The sequence below is a fragment of the Pezoporus flaviventris genome, unplaced genomic scaffold (assembly GCF_033815535.1).
Source record: "Pezoporus flaviventris isolate CSIRO_AGI_PZ_B2104156 unplaced genomic scaffold, CSIRO_AGI_Pfla_v1 ptg000083l, whole genome shotgun sequence".
Lineage (NCBI taxonomy): Eukaryota > Metazoa > Chordata > Aves > Psittaciformes > Psittacidae > Pezoporus > Pezoporus flaviventris.
Window position 1 is genome coordinate 12,568,270 of NW_026892631.1, and position 17,537 is coordinate 12,585,806.

Genomic DNA, 17,537 nt, shown 5'->3' on the forward strand with positions numbered 1-17,537 from the left:
AGATGGAAACTTTGTCATTGTCATATCAATAAGCCTTTTCACCAATAAAATCCATTGAGCTGCAACAGTTTATTCAATTACCCAAGAGATGAATCCACACTGCAAAAATGGAAATACTTTGACACCTGTACAGTCACATATAAGGCAGAAGACAGTCAAACACCAAAAGGTTGAGTTTGTCACAGCCCATGACAAACAAAGCATCAGAAATGAAGCTGTTTCTCGACATCATCCAGCTCATGTCAATCCAGTAAAACAGGATTTTAGGGATGATCATCATCTGAAAGAACGGTTGATTACCACCATGCCCTTGCTCTATCAGCAGCTAATAACAACCCATGCTTGGAGGTTCACCCTCTCCAACTGCTCTTACAACGCACAAGGAAGCGTCATGTAAAACATCTGCTCAGCTGGTTTTAAATTGATTGTTTGTGAAGTTAATAAACGGAAAGTGGAAGCTAACCCTGCCAGTCTGCAGGAAGCATTTCCTTCAGAGTTTCCACCTAATTTGTTTACAGCAAGGTTAATCACCCGGGCAGGAGTTAGGACACGCTCCCACTCAAGAGTTTTCCGGACCGTCTGGCCAGGAGAGGGCTCTATCTAGCCATGCCCAAAGGAGCTTTGCTTTCCTAGTTAGAAAGGGACAGCCAACAACCCTCTAGGAAAAGGCTTAACAGCCTTATGAGCTGTTGGGATTCTGAATTTCAAGGACTCCTCAGGTGAGATCTCAATTTAATAGACTACCAGGAAGAGAGAGGACGTATCTAAAGGTGTTTGCCCTGAGGTAACTACTGTCTTCTGTGACACTTAATCATCATGGAGTGCTGTAACACAGTTACCTGGAAATCATAGAATCATAGAATAGTAAGGGTTTGAAAGGACCTTAAGATCATCTAGTTCCAACCCTCCTGCCATGGGCAGGGACACCTCAACACTAAACCGTGTCATTAAATAGTATTTCACTGGCAGGAAAACATGAACAAAAGTCAGTGCAGTGAATTTAAAGGAAATGGAACTCATTAACTACTGATTTACAATTCACATAAAAGGGTATGAATGTATTTGGGTACGAGTACGTATAGATAAATGTATGTGCACTGAAGCGTATGAGGATTCATCTCAATTTTACTGGTAACACTGTAAAAAGTATATCAACACGATACATTTGCACAGATTTTTCATAGCATAACTTTTTACTTAACAGTGCTATCATTTTTCTTTTGCAAAACATCATTTCACATAGCCCTTTAGGAGGTAAAATGCTGAGAAGGCAGAAGTTGCATTTTGTTGTTGGTCAAAACCAATTTTGTGGGCTAAGGGACAAAACTTTTTCCAGCTTTGTTTGACCTCTACCTAAAATAGTTTGCAACCACAATAAAGAGGAAATACCTCACAAATGGAGTGCTCTTACTCTTGAATTAGAATTCTCATGGCCTTAATCTTCCATGGAGATTATGAAGAATCTGATAGGGTAAGAGCAGCCACAATTTATCACCAACATGGTTTGTGGTCAAAATTTGATCCAAAGGCACTTAAAATGTATGAGAAATCAAAGAGGTTTTCCATCCATCTTCATCACAGGGCACTGTAAATACTGCTGCTACCCCCTTCTTACATCTGCAAAACAACTTATTATTTGGGATTGTCAACATTTTGGAAGGCATGGGCTGTTCTATGGCCTAAACATATTCCTTAAGGAGGTGAAAAGCCCTGTTTTAGTGATGAGTTGCATTAGAGGAGATTTTGGGGGTGCACTAGGACAGATTATGGACCTCATGTAAGGGCTATGGCTTTTATAAATAAATAAATGCATATATTTATTTACATAAATCAAGTATATTGAAAGTAAACAGTTCTTTCTTGTTGACACTCTCTTTCCCATTCTTTCTACAGCTGACTCAAAAGGCAAACATGCAATTATTTGTGCAAAATTGTCTGGTTCTGCTTGCATTGTTGCTTCAAAAGTATAAGCAGAGACTAGAAAGTGCTGTTGGCATCGACTACCTTAATTCCATACCAGCACAAATTTCTGAGTTATTCAGAAACTGGTCCTTCAAACCATCAAATGTCATTGTTATTTATCAGCAGTACAAACGATCCTGAGTATGGGAATAGGCTAAAATCCAAACACTGTTTTAATTGCAAAAAAAATAGTAGCTGTCCATCATCCGCACTGTGGCAAACCTGGCCAACGGGCTTAGTCCAGAAACATCATTAGTCCCAGCCCTGAAGCCTGAAATGAATTACCTCTGAGGACTGTAAAAAAAGCAGAGAGAGGCTGGCTCATGCAGACCCATAAAAGCAACGTGCCTGGGACAAGATAACATTGCACTGTCTGTGAGAGAAAACTCAGGTGGGCCATATGAGTTACTTGATGCCACCCAGTGGAAAAGGGAGAGCTGCTTCAGAATACAAACCACAGCTATAAAACACCCCTTACATGCTGTCCTGTACAGAAATCAAGCAAGACGCAGCATGCTGACTTAGGCTTAAATCTGGCTACGTGGCTCACACCAGACAGTCCCAGTTACAGACATGAAGTCCTGAGGAGGCAAAAAGCACTTCCAAATGCCAAAAAGGGACACAAAACCTGTGGGAAAGCACACAGTTTTCATGGGATGCTCAGCACATGCCTCTGGCTTGGCACGATAGCAATTTCTTCCTGTAGAGGTCTTTCTCCCTGGTAAGTAATATCACATAGCAATATCATGTATTGAGAGCAGATCAGCTGGACTGCTACAACCATCAGGTGAAGCATTAGAATATATTCTTTAAGCGAGACTTGAAAACTTCTGTGAGCTGCTGAATGGCACTGATTGCAGGGTCAGTTTATCATCATTACGCTGCACTGTGAAACAGACCTCTGATGTGCTATTTATATGTTGGACTGTACTACATTCAGTCAAGTTTTGGACAGCTCACCAAATTTAGATATCAAACCTGTTAGATTTAATCACTTAGAAATATTTGACTATACCTTCTCATCTGTACTTCAGTTACAGGATTTATCTGCATGTATGAACAGTATAGCTTCATGTTATACATATATATATATACATACACGTACTTCAGTGCTAACTTCAGTACCCAATAAAACCTTTCCTTATACTCAAAAAAATGACACTTTTGATCAAAAAAGATCTGTTTTCCCTGTCACAGAATATTGATAATATTGGCTGGATTTCCTGCTGTCATATTAAAGTCGGTGGTTTCTCTTTAAAACAAGAAAAGGGACATTTGACTATGTCCTGGTTTTCATAAGACACTGCAGGCTGTAGTACAGTTTACTTCCCTTATTTGTAAAAAGCTACAAGAATAAGCTTTCTCCAATCACAAAAAATTACTTATACCCCTACAAATATAAAAATCAACACCTCCAAATATTAGAGAAAAATCAAACTATTTCATAAGACAGAGAAATGTTAAATTTGCTTTTTGGGATACTGTTCCTATACTTTCTTGAACGCACACTACAAGGCCTCTTCATCTTTTCACTCCCTGCAAGCCCCTTGAGTAATCAGTCTTATGTTTGCCTTAAGGCTTCTCTTGCTGGTGGAAACTGCAGGTGAAGTTTCCTTAGTCTGCAGACAGATTTTGAGCACAAAAAGGGATGTTTTGGTACTCCAGTTTCTGGGAACAGAGTACTTGGTCTCCAGTGCAAATGAGAGGAAACCTGCAGAAAACTTCTGGGGAACTCTACAAGAATTTCTAACACGACAACCTGCACTGCAGCCATGAGCACCATTACATTCCTGAATCCCAAGTTCTTCTGGAAGCTCCCTTTTGGTACAGCTATTCAGAAGCACTCTCCCCTTCACCTCCTAAAAGTTCTCAGAGCTCCTCTTCAGATGAAGTGTACTGGGGTTAAAAGAACAAATACGTTATCACAACCGTGACAGTTGTACATAGGGCTTGCAAACTTGTTCTTTCCTCTGGGATGACAGTTCCCAGGAAAAAAAAAATAACCAGAATACATGGAAGTCTTCAAATATTTAGGGATTTTGGATTTTTTGAGGGAACGTTGAGCCAAAACTGGCACATAATCATGAACTATCCCATGGGGATCAATATGCTACAAGAATTGCCAATTTTATTTTTGTTGCTAAGAGAGTTCACTTGCTGTAATTGTAAATTGGAGTATTAGCACTGCACACCACTCTGCTTTAGGTTTGACCAATCCTCAGTGTAAGAAGGCAATTTTCACTCAATTATTGAAGAAATATGCCTTTCTGTCGAGGAAGAATCTGAAAAAGGTATAAATCAATGCCAGTGTGAGTTTTTTCTCTAGCTGCATTGCCATCTAGGAACAAAGCAGACTGAAGCATCATTCTGTCTGCTGCCTGGCTCATTGCGACAAACCAAAACCAAGAACACAACACTTTAGAGCCGCAGCTTCAGATGCAATACCATATTCTATCATGACAACCTCCCCTACAACGTTACATGGCTTAACTCTACATGCTTGTTTCCATCTCTGTTTACGGCATTCAGCTTTCCTAAACTTCAAGGAAAGAGTACTAGATGGAGTCTACCACAAAAATATTATAGAATCATCATGGAATCATAGAATGGTTTGGCTTGGAAAGGACATTAAGATTATCCAGTTCCAACCCCCCTGCCATGGGCAGGGACTCCTCACACTAGACCTTAGTGTCTATGCCCAAGTTATGTGTCTAGACCAAGTTATGTCTTGCCCAAGAGAAAAACAAGGAAGCACAAAAATTGTAAAGATAACTTACTACTTTGTTAGTGTGCAAAAGATTATGCATACTTCCTCAAGAGTAAGAAGGATGCCTAGCCCTTAAAACAGATTTCATCAGCTCTATTGGGAACTTGCAACACCAGTTTTTCTCAGACACCTTAGTATTTATGTACATTGATGCACTGTGGAAGCTGACAGTCAAAGCACTTTGAATGAATACCCATTTTTTGTAACTTTTATTTAACTAGACAATTATTACTGGAATGACAAGAAAACAAATAAACCTTTTGGAAAATCCTAAGTCGTCTGCCATGAAACAATTGTGTTAGTCCACACACTTATAATATTGTCAACTTCATCTCTGAGGAAACACAGGCCGGTGGCAATGTTAACCTCCCAGTTATGATGGAGATAAACAGTCAGCTAACCCTGTTCTCTTCAGTATCAGCTCTGCAAGTACAGGTCTCATTCCCCCACCAGAAACTTCAAACCAATAACATTACAGTACAAATATACATCGTGTGCATGTTACTCGAACAGAAAATAGAAAACATGAATCACATTTCAACATCATGCATTTACAGTGGAACTTTGATTAAAACAAATAAATAATATAAATAAAATATAAATAATATACAGAATATTCTGTAGAAAGAGACAGTATTTCCTAATAAAGTTAAAAACCACAACAACCCAGACATGATGCAGGAACAAATTATGATATCAAGTGCTCTACAAATAGAAAATTCTGAGGAAATGTATAATGAGAGTAATGATCAATGTACTCAGTGTTCTAGTTAGAGCGAAGTGGGCCATTTCACATAATGCTTTACAGTAAGTATAACCTTTATACACTATTATTTTTATTCCCTGACATACATGCACCCCTCAGGAATGAAACCCTAAACCACCCAGACTCTTGACTTGGAAACAGCATAAATTTTTTATTCCGTGCTAGTGCGAATCTTACCAGAATCACAAATTCCTGACAAAAGAAAAACACGAAAAAATACAAAAAATAATGGGAAAGGAGAAGGAAGAAATCAGTGAGACGCATTCAAAATACAAAAGCATAATAAAAACCCTATGTAAAAGTCCAAACACATTTAATTTGCCATTTTACAGCCCAGTTCCGTGATTCGTCAGACTTTGGCAACTTCTCATGTCACCTTTCATTTTTAAACAGGTTGCATAACTTCAACACTAACTTTGTTTCCCCTCGTTTTACCCAGGTCAGTAATGAATATGCCAAACAGTTCAGACCCTTCAGAGGTCTCTGTGGACTTCACCAGCCACATTCCTGCCATCAAGGCAAACTTCAGGCAGGCCCCCAAATCACTAGGAGGAGCTTCACAGCATGAGACCCTCACCTTGGTGCACTTGGACTTGGACAGCTACAGCTGAGGTGGGACATGGGAGGAGCCAACACCATGAGGATGTCTGTCTACTAGGAACACTTCCTCCAGCAGAATAGCTCACTAACAGCAGCCCAGCACTGCTGTTTTTCTCAGCTACTTCTGCCTTGCACAGTGTTCAGAGATGGGAGAGTGAAATCTCATGAGAGAGAGATGATGGTGCTGCATCAGGAGATGCGTGAAATCAGACTGAAGAAAGCAAGTCTCACACTCGAAGCATAATGCTCCGAATTCCTAATCCTCGCCTCAACACATCAATGACTTGGATTAACACACACAACGTACTTCATCCTATTCTGAGGAGCTCTTATTCTAACACCTCTAAACACCTTTCCATGAAACAAGTTGATGCAGAGAACTGACCCAAGCATTTTCAACTCAGTTTGTTAAAGTTATTTGCAACCAATCCAACCCAGGTTAATAGAACCATGGAAGCTGGACGCATTATCTATGGGTTATGCTAAACCTTAGATTACAAAACACACATGGTCAAGCATGTACATAAAAAACAAAAGAAAGAAAACACAGAAGCAGGATGCAACAGCAATAGAGACTTCTCAATGGCAGAAAGAGAGCGCTGGGAGAGCACTTTGAAACTAAGAGATGCACATCAAACTGATGTCACATAACTTCACAGGGCAACGTATTTTAAGCAACTCCAGCAGGAAAAAAATTAGCAGACTAAAATACTTTATTAACCCTTGCACTCAACTTGTAAGAACAAAAAACTCTACCTAAAAATCAAGTACACCAGCTTTTAACAGTACAATAAAAGAGAAAAGATTATGCAGAAACAGGCATCTCCTGTCTCTATCCTGCCATATCTTCTAAGGTGCCCTGACACAGGAATGATAAAGGGTAAAACTGGGAGATGCATCTGTCCCAAAATAATATGGCAAAGCAGAACATAACTGCAAAATATTATAAAGAGTTACAAGGAAATCTTACCTGCAACATAGTCACCAAATCCAATGGTAGTTAAAGTGATAACCACAAAGTAAATTGCATCTAGCGTGCTCCAGCCTTCTATGTGCTTGAATATAACTGCAGGAAGAGCAACAAACAGCACACAGCCAAACAGTATGAATATTATTGTTGAAATTATGCGAATCTTTGTCTGACTCACATTCCATTTCTGGAAAGGGAAGGGGAAAAGAGAAGAAACCCATCGTTAGTAAAACTGAACTACAGTACATCAGCACCAATCAATCACCCACAATGAGCACTGGCTGCTCAAGAGCACAGCACATTATAGCTCTCAAACAAATAAGGAAATCAAGTAGGGGTTTATTTTGACAGGGTTTTCAAAGCAAATATGACTATCCTAGGAATCAATCGCACTGGGAAATGCGGAGCAGGGCTGGACTCTATTGTGGCCACATTTGTGATCTGGCCAAGTTACATGTGTAGCATTCACTAACGTTAGCAGCAGATCATGTGGAAGCTTTGAGAGGGGACAGATATTTGAGTGAGCTCCAAGTAGTGCTTGCACCTGCAATCTCTCTACCTTTGGGCATCCACAAATAACAGAATAAACCCAGCAATTTGTAACTGCACAGTTCTCTCTAATCTAGTAATTGGCTAAACAGAATCACAGAAAATAGAGTGGGAAGGGATGTGAAGAGATCACCTTTTCCAAACTCGCCCCAAGACAAAACCAAACCCACCTAAGCCACTGTAGACACACTAGTGGCCAGGCAACATGTGATCATGCTCAACTGTTTTCTTAACGCTTGCACTGCATCTCATCTCCTTCATTTTAAGCCTACTATTTATGGTCTTATCCAAGGCAAACACAGCAATTGCTACTTTATTCTTTCCAGCAAACTTTTACAGGTGTTTTCTTTCAATCAGATGTTCTATAGCCCAATTGCATGCATTTATTTCAGTCTTTCATCACCCATCTACTCTTGTTGACTCCAGCAAAATAATCCATGTTTCATTATGTGTTGTACTCAAAGCTAGATATAACCCCCTTCCCTTTGCCTATTTATTTATTTACACTCATATTTCTACTTCTAGCTATGAAGCATCATCATTTCACAGCAGTACAACATTAACCCTTGTTAGCATATGAGCCCCCGGTCCTCAGAACATTTCACAGAAGCCCAGAATCATTAGCGTTGGGAGGGACCTCTGGAGAACATCCAGTCCAACCCCCTGGCAAGGCAGGGCCACCTAGAGCAGGTCATTTCAACTGTTCCCTGAAACACAACTGCATGTTTTATTATTCCTTCCCCTGAATTTGTCCTCCTTGAATCGAATCCTGTACATTCAGACTGCTCTTTAAACTTGTCAAGATCATTTTGAATCCTGATTTTGCCTTTCAACTTTTAGTTCTGTCCCCACCTACAGATTACCTGGAGATTTAATAAGCCAAATCCTTTGTCTGTTGTGTAAGCTATTAATGACTTCTCTTCTAAACTGTACAAAAGCTAGAACAGACCACTGTAGAGTCCCATTTGACAGCCCTGGCCAAAGTGACATAATTCCCAAAGAGTTTTCCATCCACCCAAAGCACGTTGATTCAATTTAAAAGAAGCAAAGGAACACTGGAAACTTCCACAAAAGGAGACCAAGAATGAAATCAGACTGTTCACAATATATATTTTCTTGTATTTTAGTGTCAGTGGAAACTGATTTTTTTTACAGTCACCATGACCAAGGTCCAGGTCTTGTAACCCAAATCACAGTGGTAGTTTGGGTTATGGCAACATGAAATTCTCTGCTCTGACCCATTAGCATCTCCTATTAGTTCTTTTGGGGAACTAGTAAAGAGAATAAGGCAGAGTTCCTGACTGCAACATATAGATCAGTGTTCTCATTCAGATATTGCCAAGAGGTGTGCAAGATGCTGTTTTTTATCTTGAGGCATTCTTGTTGTAGGGATACATCCATTATGAAAACAAGGAAAACAATTATCCCTATGAGAAACAGGCAAAGAGACACAAATCGGCCTCAAATCTTTGGTACTTCTCAGCAAAAGAATAAAATTTAGTTATAAAAACCAGAAAGGACAAAAATAAAGTGTGCTTATGGAATGTTCTTGCCTTTTTTTCAGACAAATCTCAATAGAAATGGGTATTATTCACCAGCACCATGTCTGGACTTGAATTGATGTTTCAAAGTTAAAAATACCTCCCTTTTCTTAAAAACCTTTCAAGCTTTTATTTACCTATTGCATAAATCTACCCAGCACAGCCGCAGTTTATTTGTTTCAAAAATAAAGCTACGGCAGACATTTTCCATATAGTAAAGGTGTCCTGCATGCAAGATTAGGGCTTGCTGCAGAAAACCAACCCTTCTAACACTTGCAATGCTGATGCAAACTGCTACAAAGTCTGGCTGCTTCTTAAGTATTAACTGGGTATGACATGGTCTACATATCAAAAGACAAATAGTATTTCATATGCCTTTTGAACATTAGGTAACAGTTAAACCTAAAACATTTTATTGAAGGTAATAAACCACCTGAATAACTAATTTTATTAAGTTTCATTATGCCATTTATTCTATGCTTCAAAAATTCCAGTAAATACATTTTTAATAACTGCATTAGTGAAATACAACCTTAATAAACTTTACTCTGTGTGAAACAGACTGAGTAAATGAAGTTCCTCTGCTAGAATTCAAGGCATTTAAGATCGTTAGGGACAGGCTATGGCTGAGATTTATCAATATCTGCACAAGCTTCTGGTCTGTTTGACAGGCCTCTGCCTCTACTGAGGCTGTGCCATTTTGCATGAATAATTAAAGATTAGCATGAAGCTCCAGGCTGTGTTAAGCCATTTAGTAGCAGAGGCTGAAAACACCTTAAACTGTAGGGCATCCTACAGCCTAGTGAGGAGACCATACAGAGAGGCACCAACATGCTCTGTTCCTCTCTGGCTGTCCTGCTTCTGTGAATGCCCAAAGCTTTAGTCACCTACAACCTGTAAGTCTCAAAACGTAGGTGCCTGCTTTCCTTAAGTGTGATGGCACCGGAGATTTTAAGAATTGTGATTTTAGACTCAAACACCAAATGTCCTCTGTGAATTAAAGAGGCAATTTCCACATTACCCCTGCAGTTCCTGTATTCCATCTCCCCGAGTCAGCAATTTCCTATTGACTTACATGAAAACCTTTAAAGGCAAGAACTACACCAAGCTTAGGAGTACTATAAAGGCAAACCAAAGTATTTTGGATCTTCTTCCTCTTCCCTACCACACTTCTTGTAGAAAATATTTGGCTTCATCCAACTCTGAGATGTTCAATAGCATGTTCAGACTTTGCAAAGTTCTTCCTACCTTTTGCTATGCATCTGGTCACAATGAGGAGCTATAACCCTGGTTTTCATACTTTTACTTTCATTTGTTAACTTCAGAACAACAAGCAGCAGCATGCAGAACAAATGAGGCAGGCAGCATACTCACAACAAAGGTGTCTTCTACTTTGGCAATTCCTTTTCCAAAGATTGTCCCTAGTTGATCTCCAACACCAGCCAACAGAAACCCAAACAGAGGAATTCCCAGTAAGGCATAGATGATACAGAATATCTTTCCACCTTGCGTGCATGGGGAGATGTTTCCAAAGCCTAAATTACAAACAACTTGAGATGTTTAAGGAGTTACATATATTACATTACACATATTAAATGTTCTGTAGGAACGTAAGTGTTAAGAAATAGGTCCTATTAGGTTAACCATATGGCACAGCAAACATTGTGAAAAATGAAATGAAAGTGTAGGTCATACAGTCCTCTCTGAGCTCAAATTAAACTGCTGCACAACTCACCAACTTGTATGTTGTGTACTGTGGAGAACTCAGGGAGTTTTGTTTCATAAATAACAGCTTTTCTCATCTACTACATGCAGTTAATACCAATTGGTTAAGCTATGCCTTAGCCCCTGCTACCTGGAGATGCCTATTGCTGGGCTTGTAATTGGAACGCTTCAGCACTGGTAAACAAGATATACTTTTCCTTCAGAAGTGCTCTGTTTCAAAGAAAAGTAGCCTGAAAAAAACAACCCCCTCATAACAGGGATTTCTAGGCTAAGCAGGACTGCTCAGAGTCTTCATTCTTAAAGGCTTTGGTTCTTTCAGTGTCCCAAACAAAGCTTAGAGAAACAGTTTACAGCCCTGTCCATTTGAAAGTGTAAAATCATTTTACATTCATTGGCTTGATATGCCTGTGATACCTCAATTGCTGCTGGTCCATTTAAGATGGAGAAATTGATATACAAAGAGCACAGGCCCCAGCATCTGTGAAACACATCATCCAGGATGGCTATAGTAATGATTTTACCAAGGTCACATAGGCAAAACCCTACAAATTTCATGAGCATCACTGCTCCATTTTGATTCCAAAGTTTTCCTCCTGCGAAGGATCACTCGTACTTTGAGGGAGCAGTAGTAGTAACCCACCAGCGTTTTTGACACTGTTTCACTTTTCTGGCAGTCAGATGAAGAACTTGTCAGGAAAAGGTTTATTTGCCATGGAGAAATTAAACAAAAGCTTTTTGGGTAGAAAAATAAGTGCAAATGAAAAGCAAAATATTTCAGCAAGTAATGGAGAAATTTGGTTTAGTGTCTTGAATTTTGCATGAGGTGCTTCTCATTTACACAAAAAATCATTCAACAAAAAACAAGTTTCCTTGTGAAAAAGCCAATAGACAAATTTTATCATCTCTATTGAGAGCTTGCAACGTCGTTTTCTTTCCAAAATACCTTAGTATTTTTGCACAATGTGACTGTAACCTTCTACAACATAAAGCACATTTAATGAAGCTCTTAGGTATTTAAGTATTTGTATTAAACTGTTTTGAACATGTTGGTTTAACATCGACTTTCTTTCTGAAATTTCTAATCTCAGGTTTTGGTTCTGCTGTCCTGTAGGTAAACTACATCAAAGCCTTGTTTTCAAAACTCCTTCTTCCTTTCAGTACAGAGGAGACAGAAGCTTCTCCTCACTCAACTGTGTTAAAATAAAAATGAATCACATTGAGTATATATTTTACTCCTGTATCTTTTGCTTCAACAGCTGTTTAAACAAGAAATGCAACGTTGATAGAGTTCAGTTAGATTACAGAAATTAAAGAAGTTGGTATGAATTTTTCCCAAATAATGACTAATGAACACTGACAAATTAAACAAAAAGAACAAAAGTGGAGGAAATATCATCAGTTACAGGTCGCGGAGTCCTCCAAATTTAAGTTTCCCCTGCCCTAATACAACAAAAAGAAAGCCTGACTCTGGCAACTGGAAAAATGTCACAGTGCCTTCAGCCCAACCCAACATCCTTCTGTAACCCAGGCCTGAAATTACTGACCATTACGATTCAGGAATTTCAGCTCCACTGAGTTTTCTCTGTCCCTTTATGCACCAAGCAGAAAAGACCCTTGAGTTTTCAAATAAAAGTAGCTCATCACCAACCAAAAAGGGACAAACAGATACAAGCTCCTCTGTTTACATAAACATGCCTGTTTATGCATCAGCAGGAGCTTGAATAGTTCCAGGGTGTAATTCCTGAGGGGTCCTAATGCAGCTCAGAATCAGGGGTCTGGATACACCAGGTTTATAAAACTCATACTAGGGGATTTGGGAATTGCTCCCCCCCCCCTTTTCTTTTTGTTAAGAACTGTATTCACTTCAAAGTAGTGCCTCTTAATGGTGACGAAACACATTAAGCCCACGCCAAGCAGGCAGTTTTGCCCAGTTAGCTTCATAAAGCAAATTGGCATTCTCCATGCATCCCACAGCTATTACAGAGACAACTGCTGCTGCAGCATACTTCTCATCTGCTGCTGATTGCTATGAGGACATGAAGTTCATGTTCAGCTCTATATATTCTCCTCCCTGAATCAGTCGCATCTTGGCTCAGGAAAAGGATAGTACCTTACTTCTACACTCACAAATTCTTGCTTTCCAGCCTGAAAAATGAAGAATTCTCTTCCATAAGCAGCAAAGGTTTTGTATTATTAATTGTACTTTACAAAAAGATCTCACACATCACTGGATAAAATAACCCTTCTCCAGCAGGTAGTAGCTTCTCTCTGTCCAGATCCTCACTGCACATAACAAACCAAGGCACTCTCATAACAGGACATGTACTTAAGTGAACTGTATCTACCAAGGGCTTTCCATCACACATTAGTCATGCTTCCTACAGTGTCATGTTTTATAACAGTCTGCTGCTATACACCACAGCCTACTTCCCAAGTTACACAGATTGTCCTTACATCCTAATCTTGGTTTCTCCAGTGAAAAGCTCATCCATCATGTATGCAATGGGAGAGGAAACATTTATATTTCATAGGGTTGATGTAATTGCTGAGGGGTTTATCTCAGAACAGTATTATTGCTTTCTTTTTCTAAAATAGGGGGAAAAATAGAGGAATTCTAATTTTAACCCAAGGAAAACTTTGTTTCAGGCACCGTGTTTGGAGAGTAGCACATGGCCACAGGAATACCACCACCTATCCCTGCAAACCACACGGCTCCTTTCCACCTGCAGGGCAGGAATCCCTGGCACCACTGCAGCAGCTCAGTGGCATGGCATGCTCACTTCAGAGTTCCCACTTCCGCTCCAGAGGCTGGCATAAAGTCTGGCTATGACAGCCTTGCTCACTGAGAAGCCCTGGAGGCATCAGCTCCATCACACCATGCTCTCTATTGCACTTCCCTCCCTCTGAGCTGCTTGCCTAGAGGGGATGGTGCACGCTAATTGTACAAGCAGCGTCAGTACCTCCAGTGCTCTTCACACCTTCTAGTCCCATGCAGTTTTTCTCTTCCTCTACTTCTGCTAAAGGGATAGAATCAGTTGGTTCTTCATTGCAACCAATACACCTGGTTCTGAACATGGACATGAAGCACTAGGTTTAAACTTGCAAAATTTCTCAGCAAATTTCCCTGAAAGACTTTTAAACCAGTGCTACCTGCAATGAAAAGCATGAAGCATAAAAACCTAATTTGCACAATGAGATCAGTTTCACCCAAGGCCACTTTCTGCCTCTACTTCTCCAAAGTGCCTTCCCCGTTTCACTTTCATTACCAGGAGCATGATTTACCTCCTAGTGCCACCAAATCCCTTTCATGTCCTGCTAAATGCTTAGCACGCCAGTACTGCCCGAAGGACTTTGTGCATTCAAAATACATTGCCTTTGACAGCAGCTGTGAACAAGAAATACGTTTTGGAAGGAATTTGCAGTAACCCCTGAGTGAATTAAGAACAAAAGGCAGATTTTAGGCAGGTTGTAACTAATTGTTCCATTCGACAAAATAACATATTGCATGGTTTTGTGTCCAGAACCCTTAGAGCCTTTGAGATGAAAACTGGATACAAAGAGAAGCTCATTCCCTTTGGTCGGCCATAGACAGAAGAAAGGATATGCTAAATGAAAACAAACAAAACCACACACATAACCCAGAAAATAACACTGTAGAGGATTATTTTGTCTTATTTTCATGTCCTGTTTTCTGACAGATTTGAGGATGAAAGTGTAACTTACTTATTTGAAGTGGATTTGCTATCAAGCAGAAATTAGTAACTTTTATAACTACATATATAGTACTGCTTTTGAGCAAAACAACATATGTTTGAAGTTTTGGGGAGGGGGGTGTCCATGGCAAACAATAGTTCCGATTGCAAATGTGGAAAAGTTTGAAATGCTAGAATTTTTCCTGCAATTGATAAGACATTCCTGTTCAGATGAGGTTCTTTGCATTCAAACCTTCATAAAAAGGAAGCTTAATAATTAAGGAAATCTCTGGTTTAAGCAGAGAAAAAGATCCCTTTGCTTTTTAGTTAACCAGTATCTCAGTCTTTCAGAAAGGTCTTTTAGATCCATGCTTTCAAAGTGGAGTTTGAAGAATAAAGACTCCAAATCAATGTTTTTCACAGAGAATTCCTAGACGAAGCAGGGCATCTGCTGAAACAAGCTGGCTACAATTAAGTATTTCTCATGTGAGAGATTATAGGTGCTTTTGAGAGTTCCAAGACTAAATTTTACTTGCAAAATTGACTGGAAAAGAGTGTCACCACTTATGATTCATTTATATCAAATAGCTTGAGTGGGATTGAAAGGTCTGGGGAAGGTTTGAAGCATTTTCTTTCCAAACAAGAAGATGTAAATTCAAATACCAGTAAATGTTTTCCCATTGTTTTTGACATGCTGCAGATTACACAAGACATCATTCATCAGACAGCAAACAACGTGAAAATTATAGCAAAACAATGTCATGTTTTGAGAGATGAGAAACTGCTCCTGGCTGTAGGGTTGGATATGTGGTCAATTGATGGAGCAGATCAATACTGAAAGATGAATAATTTGGTGAACAAGCACACCCTTAATTACATGAAAATGGATTAGAGAAACTTGATACTAAGCAGATTGTAGAGGCTCAGAGGAAAGGCTCAGCTCCTGGCTGCTGAATCCCATGAGGCCAGAGCCGGGTGAAACAGCTCCATGCCCCTGGCTTCAGCCACCAGATGCTGTGTGCAACTGGTGGCAGCACTGCCGCAGGTTCGCATCCACCCGGATTAGGCAGCTCAATTACCGTGACTACCCTTTCAAAGGGAATACATGAATTTTGATACTGAATGTGAAATGGACTTTTAAAATATCAAAATATGTTTTTTCCAGGCCTTGTGGAACTATCTGATGGAATCTTTATGAAAGGTACCTTGCTGAATTTCTAGTTGTTAAGATGGTTTTTCCCTTTGGATTGCCACTTTGGGTCAGGAGGTCAGCATTTATATACATGTCTGCCCATAAGTGCCAAGGCAAAAAATATGTACTTATTCATAGACAAACACCCCTTTTAGCATAAATAATGGTCTGCATAAAATTATTGAACAAAAAGGCAGTATATATACCCATACTGGCTATGGGAAATCTCTGCATGCACTGCAGAAATGCTAAAACATGCATGTTTGTGTTCATCCTCTATAGACAGATAGGAGCAGCCTCACACTCGCAGGGGGGATTTCAACCATCCTGATTCCTGATATCTGTTGGAGGGATGGTACAGCCCAGTACAAGCAATCCAGGAGGTTCCTCGATTGTGGGGAAGACAACTTCCTCTTGAAAGTAAAAGAGGAGCTGACAAGGAGAGGTGCCATACCTGACCTCGTGCTCACCAACAGGGAAGGGCTCGTTGGAAATGTGATGCTCCAGGGCAGCCTTGGATGCAGCGATCACGAGATGGTCAAGTTTGAGATCCTCAGGCCAGTGAGAAGAGCGTGCAGCAAGCTCACTGCCCTGGACTTCAAAAGAGCAGACTTTGGCCTCTTCAGGAACCTGCTTAGTAAGGTTCCATGGGATACAGCCCTAGAGGGCAGGGGGACTCAAGGTTGTTGGTTGGTATTCAAGGATCACCTGCTACAACTCAGGAGTGTTGCATCCTGACTAGAAGGAAATGCAGCAGGAGGGGTAGGAGACCTCCATGAATGGATAAAGAGCTGCTGAGGAAACTTAGAGGGAATAAAAGAAGCTTAGAAATGGTGAAAACAAGGACAGGCAGCCTGGGAAGAATACAGGGATATTGTCTGGGAAGCAAAGGCCCAGTTAGAATTAAATCTGGCAAGGAATGTGAAAGATAACAGGAAGGGTTTCTACGGGTACATAGCAAATAAAAGAGACTAGGGACAATGTGGGCCCTCTCCGAAAGCTATTAGGAGAACTGGCTACCCTGGATTTAGAGAAGGCTAAGGTTCTTAATGACTTCATCTGGGACTCTTCACTAGAGAGTGTAGTGATAGGAAAAGGGGTGATGGGTTCAAACTTAAACAGGGGAACTTTAGGTTGAATATAAGGAAAGAAGTTGGTGAGGCACTGGAACAGGTTGCCCAAGCAAGTGGTAAGTGCTCCATCCCTGGCAGTGTTCAAAGCCAGGCTGGATGGAGTCTTGAGTGACATGGTGTAGTGTGAGGTGTTCATGCCCACGGCAGGAGCTAAATGATCTTGAAGTGCTTTCCAACCCTAACTATTCTATGATTCTACTGCTGTTTACTTAATATCATTGCTTAGCACAGCACTCCCTTTGGTATTATCTGGAATCTAACATACGGAATTCTGATTTTCAGCACTAACTCTTAATTCGGTGTCACAGCAATGTCCATATATTATTTTGAAGGTTATAATGTTCTGGCTCAAGCCTGAAAAATGCTATATTAAAAAACCCTCTGGATTTCCAATAATTTTCTTTTTCCAACTATGAATAATAACAAGAAAACCTAGGCTGACATTAATTAAACGTGGAATATTCAAGAATTGACGAGACAAAGGCTGATCTCTTTTCAGTGGTTTCTTTTCATCCAAGTTCTGTGGGAGCAGTAGTCACAAATCAATAAAACTTCTTTTAAAAGAACAGGCTATAAATATTCATAAAAAGTAAGTTTTCTTCAAGTCAAAGTGCTGTGCTGGAGAGGTGAAGGAGCATTA

General features: G+C 40.0%; 1 protein-coding gene across 3 annotated transcripts in view; it reads right to left on the reverse strand.

Moving 5' to 3' along the window:
- The window catches only part of KCNK2 (potassium two pore domain channel subfamily K member 2), a 104,361-nt gene that overhangs the window by 16,654 nt on the left and 70,170 nt on the right, over positions 1–17,537 (reverse strand). For all 3 annotated transcript variants that reach the window (XM_061475439.1, XM_061475441.1, XM_061475440.1), the window contains 2 exons: positions 10,530–10,690; positions 7,066–7,252 (listed from right to left, as the gene is read on the reverse strand). In XM_061475439.1, the coding sequence (XP_061331423.1) occupies positions 7,066–7,252; positions 10,530–10,690 (348 nt within the window). The remainder of the gene's footprint in view (positions 1–7,065; positions 7,253–10,529; positions 10,691–17,537) is intronic.